Raw genomic sequence first — 5,126 nt, forward strand, 5'->3', positions numbered from 1 at the left:
TTTGTGCCGTCTTCCATGTACCCATGTCACGACAGGTATATCGTGTGTTTCGGGAGAGCGAGTTACGTGTGATTTCACCAGTGTGTATGCCTCGTTTACCCCTGTCAATTATTGCCTAGCCTTCGAGCAGGAATGAGCTAAACGTTCCAATTAACTTCTCTATTCGGTCTCTGGTAAGTAGCTGCCTATATAAAATGTACATATTCCTATAATGCATTTAAAGGTATAGGGGACGTTTAAGTAGTAAGCTCCGATTCATATATATTCGTTTTTTTATGGAAAGAGAAACTATATCTCATGTAAATATTATCAGTGATAGTTTCGTATAATTTATTGTAGATTGTTTACCATGTATATAAACATTTGGAACCATATTTACTCTTCGAGTAATGATTGCCAAGAGCTGGCTGTGGGTTATACTTTATTGAAATAAATGATACTGTAATATACATAGTGTCTGAAATAGACCAAATGATAAGTTGTAAGAGCATAATATGAAAAGAAGATAACACAACATATATCATCCGAGTGATATTATATATCCATTGAGCGCATGCACTTTTAGTGAGCCCCGTCATATTTGGAGACGAACTTGGCACAGCCATATTACAAACTAAAAAGTGTACCGCTATTTCATTATAAGGTTGTAACTTGTTATAAGTTATTCTGCATGCACATGTGAGCAGTGTTTGGAATATCTTATCATTGATTATGCAGTTGACGAACCTGATTTGGACCGTTTTGATTGCTATATCAGGTTTATCCGAGATCTACGGTTAACAAGATAAAACAGATGTACATACATAGAGCCGGCAGTCGCGACATAACCACAGGTAAACCCAGCTGAACAACACTTCACGTGACCAAGTAAGTAGATATACTATATTGTAAATGTTGAGTAGATGTATGGTTGATTTTCAATACCAAGGATACTCAAGGAATTGTTTTGTAGAAAACTAGTCTAATATCCATAACATCAAAATACAATTTCGTATATTTCACGCCAAACATTGAAGACGACACATTTGAAGCTATCTGAAAGAGAGAGAAAGATTATATTTTAGCAAGCGAGTTTACTTTAGGTTCGGAACGAAAACGTCTAAGATATGAAGGTTAGAGATATTGTTACTAACAATGTAGATAGCGTGTTCAGAAATAATTCGGTGTCAGTTCTCATAACTCAAATCGATGAATTTGTTAAGATTTACACAACTCGATTCGACTACATTGAGACAGTTGATGTAATGATTGGGAAAGGTATTTAGATGGAAGCGTTCGTTGATGAAAGTGTTGCTCGATATCCATGCAACTACTTTTATTACACATATGTATATCATGTCGACGTGAATTGGAAGTTGTGAGACAGATAAGAGATTTTATGCTAACAGGAAACAGCCTGTTTTGCGATGTTATTAAATGACAGTTAGAGAGAATGATCGAATAAAATGTCAAACGCAGTCAGTAAAGGACATGGTTGATGTCACGCCAGAGTGCTTTAACTGTGCGCGTGTAGAAACATTAAACTATACAGATTATATACTTGATTCTTCTAATCAGCTAGTATATGTATTGGGAGTTATATCTTTTGATATTTGACTTTAATCTAGAAATCGTAATTGCATATTATTTCACTATACCGGTTAATAAGCTGTTTGAGTAGGACCCGATTCACACGCATTAATGAAGCAGACGGCAGATTTACAAACCCCTCTCTGCTTCTGTTCAACGTGTTCTCATTAATTTATTGAATGGTATGTGTTTACACAAATGCACTTTACCGAAGAGTACTGGTTATTTCGACAGCGATATCGTTATGATAAAGCATAGACTTATAATTGATTGAAGAAAAAAAAACATGTTTAGGCATATATATCTCAAGTGTTAAACTGGGTATATAGTCAGCTTAACTTTAGGTGAACTTAAACAAGATATGCAATAAAAAGGTAGATCCCATTGTTTGATATTGATCACTTGTTTTACCTATGACATTTGGCAATGTATTAATAACCGTTGGGATCTTGGTATATCATAACCTATGGTAGTCAATTACTTAATTGTTGTGTTAATATTGTTAATATGGCAGAGGGAATTTTCACCAAGAGTAACCTCCCTCATTGATTTTGTAGCAATGGGTTATCCTTAAGGATGATATTCGGGTTTCAAGCGTTATTCAATGTCTATGTTTGTTTTCTGATATGTCTCACACATAAATGTAAAAGATTATGTGTCATGCGATAAGTACCTTTAAATGATTTTTTTTCCTTTTCTTTACTAGTTTTGTTCATAATTCTTCTCTCGTTATGTCGATTTTAATTTTTTGCTTATATGTGAGATTTAAATTCGGTGTTCTTGGCTCTCCGTACACGTCCTTTCTACCAGTTACACGGAAAATTGAAAGAAGCTTTCATTTCTTGTCTATACTTTAATAGCGATTTTCTCGTAATCTTTCCAAAGTAACAAAATAATTACATTTCAGACAACCACCAACATTAAGATGGCTGACTTGAGCTACATTTCCTGTCCGAATCCTGACTATGTCCGGTACAAATCAATCGTTGACGTGTTGAGAGAAAGGAGAAATGAGTCCCCAGAAAAGGAAATATGCGTTCAGCGGTTTCCTGGGGGCGGACGAAAGTCTTTGACCTATGATGAATTGTTAAAGAGGTCGACATACATAGCCAAATATCTGATCAGTAATGGGATTAAACCAGGAGACAGTGTAGCAATTATTGGGTCAAACTCCATCGAGTGGATTATTGGTGAGTTTGCAATCTTTGTCACAGGAGCGGTGGCTGTTCAAATATACAAAACAAGGGAATCTTTCGCTGAGACGTTGAAGTTACTTAACTCCACAAAATGCAGTGCCGTTCTAGTTGATCCTGACTCGGACGAAACATATATTTCAGACATGGGGGCGTACTTCTTTGATAAAGAATCTGGAAAAGATAAGAAGATTGCTTTGCTACTACAAAAATCAACATTATCTTCGCTCCCTTCACTGGATGACGTTACCTTGACAGCTGAAGAGGAAATTATACCACTGCCAAGACTACAACCAGAAAGTAGCGCCGTAATTTTTGTCACTTCAGGTTCAACCGGAGTTCCAAAAATGGTCGAATTTACTCATTTGTCGATTGTCAATGGTTCCTATGGCACCTTTTTGGGGGCATCAGGCGACCGGCCTTACGAGACTTGCTATAACGACCGACCGTTTTGCTGGTTTGGTGGCTCTCCATTATTCAGTATCCTGAATGGCAATAAAAGGGTATTTGTTGATACAACAATAGGAATGAAGAAAGAGAACATCCTGTCTGTTTGGGATATCATCATTACTGAACGCTGCACGACTGCTGGGCTTCTTCCTTATGCGGTGCTTGATATTCTCGCAAACATGGACACAATACTGAAACTCGGCTACAAACTGTACGCCATCATGACCGGCGGGCAACTTATTGGCAGTCATCTCGCTGATGTATGTGGTAAATGTACGGAGAAACTGTTCATGGTTTACGGGTCAACTGAAGTTGGTGTGTCGTGTTATATTGAAATTACGCCGAAAATGGAGGAAGGACATGTAGGGTCGCTGTTTCCAGGCTTCGAAGTCAAAATAGCCGGTGACAGAGATGAAACCTTGGATCGTGGACATTTAGGAGAAATCCTCGTGAGATCACTGTCGATGTTGAGATGGTACCGGAACGCTCCAGAAATCAACGCAGCTTCTTTTATTGACGGATGGTTTAGAACAGGAGACGTTGGAACCATAACGACAACGGGCAAGTTTTTTGTGAAGGGAAAATCAAATGACGTCATAAAAAGGGGCGGCTTGAAAGTCTTGACAAGCGTAGTGGAAGGAGCTATTTCCAAGCTACCAGGTGTAAGGGAGGTCATTGTTGTTGCAGTACCGGACTCGCGGCTCCTTGAAGAGGTATGCGCCTGTTATATACTGAAAGATGATGTCACTACAACAGAGGATGACCTTGATAAGAACTGTGAGAGTGTACTCGGAGATAACGTGTTAGGAAACAAACCATCCTACTTCTTAAGGTTTGATTCCTTTCCGACACTTTCCAATGGTAAAACCGACAAGGTCCAGGTGAAACGGCAAGCTCTTGAAAGATTAAATCTAGCATAACATCGACGAGATGGGCACCGCGCTAACATTATGTTGTTCAAATATAATCGTGTATATCATATAACTGTTGTCCTAACTTATATTCAGATATCCAAGTATAACTATATTTGCAAAATATATTTCAACCATTGTTAAACATTCTATATAATGCATATGCAGAATACAGTATTAATTTTATCACAATTCTTTTTATCTCATTTGATCAGCAATTTCGAATGATGGAATTTCATAATCCTTAACACGTTTTTTTTTGTTTCATATTCTATGAGACAAATCACCATAGGCTATATTAGGCTATACATGATTCGTCTTTCCGTGTTTGTTTTACTCATTGATATCGTCGTTGTTCAATATTCGATGTCTTTTTTTTTATTGCAAACCAATGGACGTACATCTTACCAAATAAAGACTTTTGCTTGTGGTTTCGATAAGTATCGTAATTGAATTATCTCCCCTCATGCACAATAGAAGTATACAACGGTTAGAACTGTATGTTATGTGTTCAAAATTGATTCATTGAGGAAACAACTCGTGCGTACTTACCGGATTGTATTTAGTTGTTTTCTGAACTGTAATAATGATGAATTAAAAAATAATAATAATTTAATTTTTATTCATCCCGAAAACGTTCTATAGTCAGCATATTATCCGAGTCAGAATTACCCTGATTATCATGATAATCATAGGCTGAACGTAGGCAAAATGTTTTCACAACAAAATGAAGGATCTTATTCAAACTCACAATATTTTTTAGACAGATCAGACACAAGTCAATTCAGCACCAATATTCTGTCAAATAAAACTTATCATCCAAAAACGGTACAATGTGTGTTATCTATTTAAGAATGGTTAATATGCATCTCCTGTTCTCGGTATGAACGTTCTACTTACTCTTAAACGGACACGTACTTTGATATTCCCGGAGTTTGTATAAAAAGTGAAATATTTAGATTAAGCTAAAATCGTGCACATTTTTTGTGCTCGTATAAAAAAG

At 36.8% G+C, this 5,126-nt stretch overlaps 1 protein-coding gene across 1 annotated transcript; it reads left to right on the forward strand.

The window, feature by feature from the left end:
* Positions 1–2,494: 2,494 nt before the first annotated feature.
* Positions 2,495–4,908, forward strand: LOC117317444 (long-chain-fatty-acid--CoA ligase FadD13-like). Its single transcript, XM_033872254.1, has one exon. It carries the CDS (start codon positions 2,495–2,497, stop codon positions 4,130–4,132), a length of 1,638 nt encoding a protein of 545 aa, XP_033728145.1. The 3' UTR covers positions 4,133–4,908.
* Positions 4,909–5,126: the final 218 nt, after the last annotated feature.

Source organism: Pecten maximus, chromosome 19 (genome assembly GCF_902652985.1).
Source record: "Pecten maximus chromosome 19, xPecMax1.1, whole genome shotgun sequence".
In the NCBI taxonomy this organism is placed as follows: domain Eukaryota; kingdom Metazoa; phylum Mollusca; class Bivalvia; order Pectinida; family Pectinidae; genus Pecten; species Pecten maximus.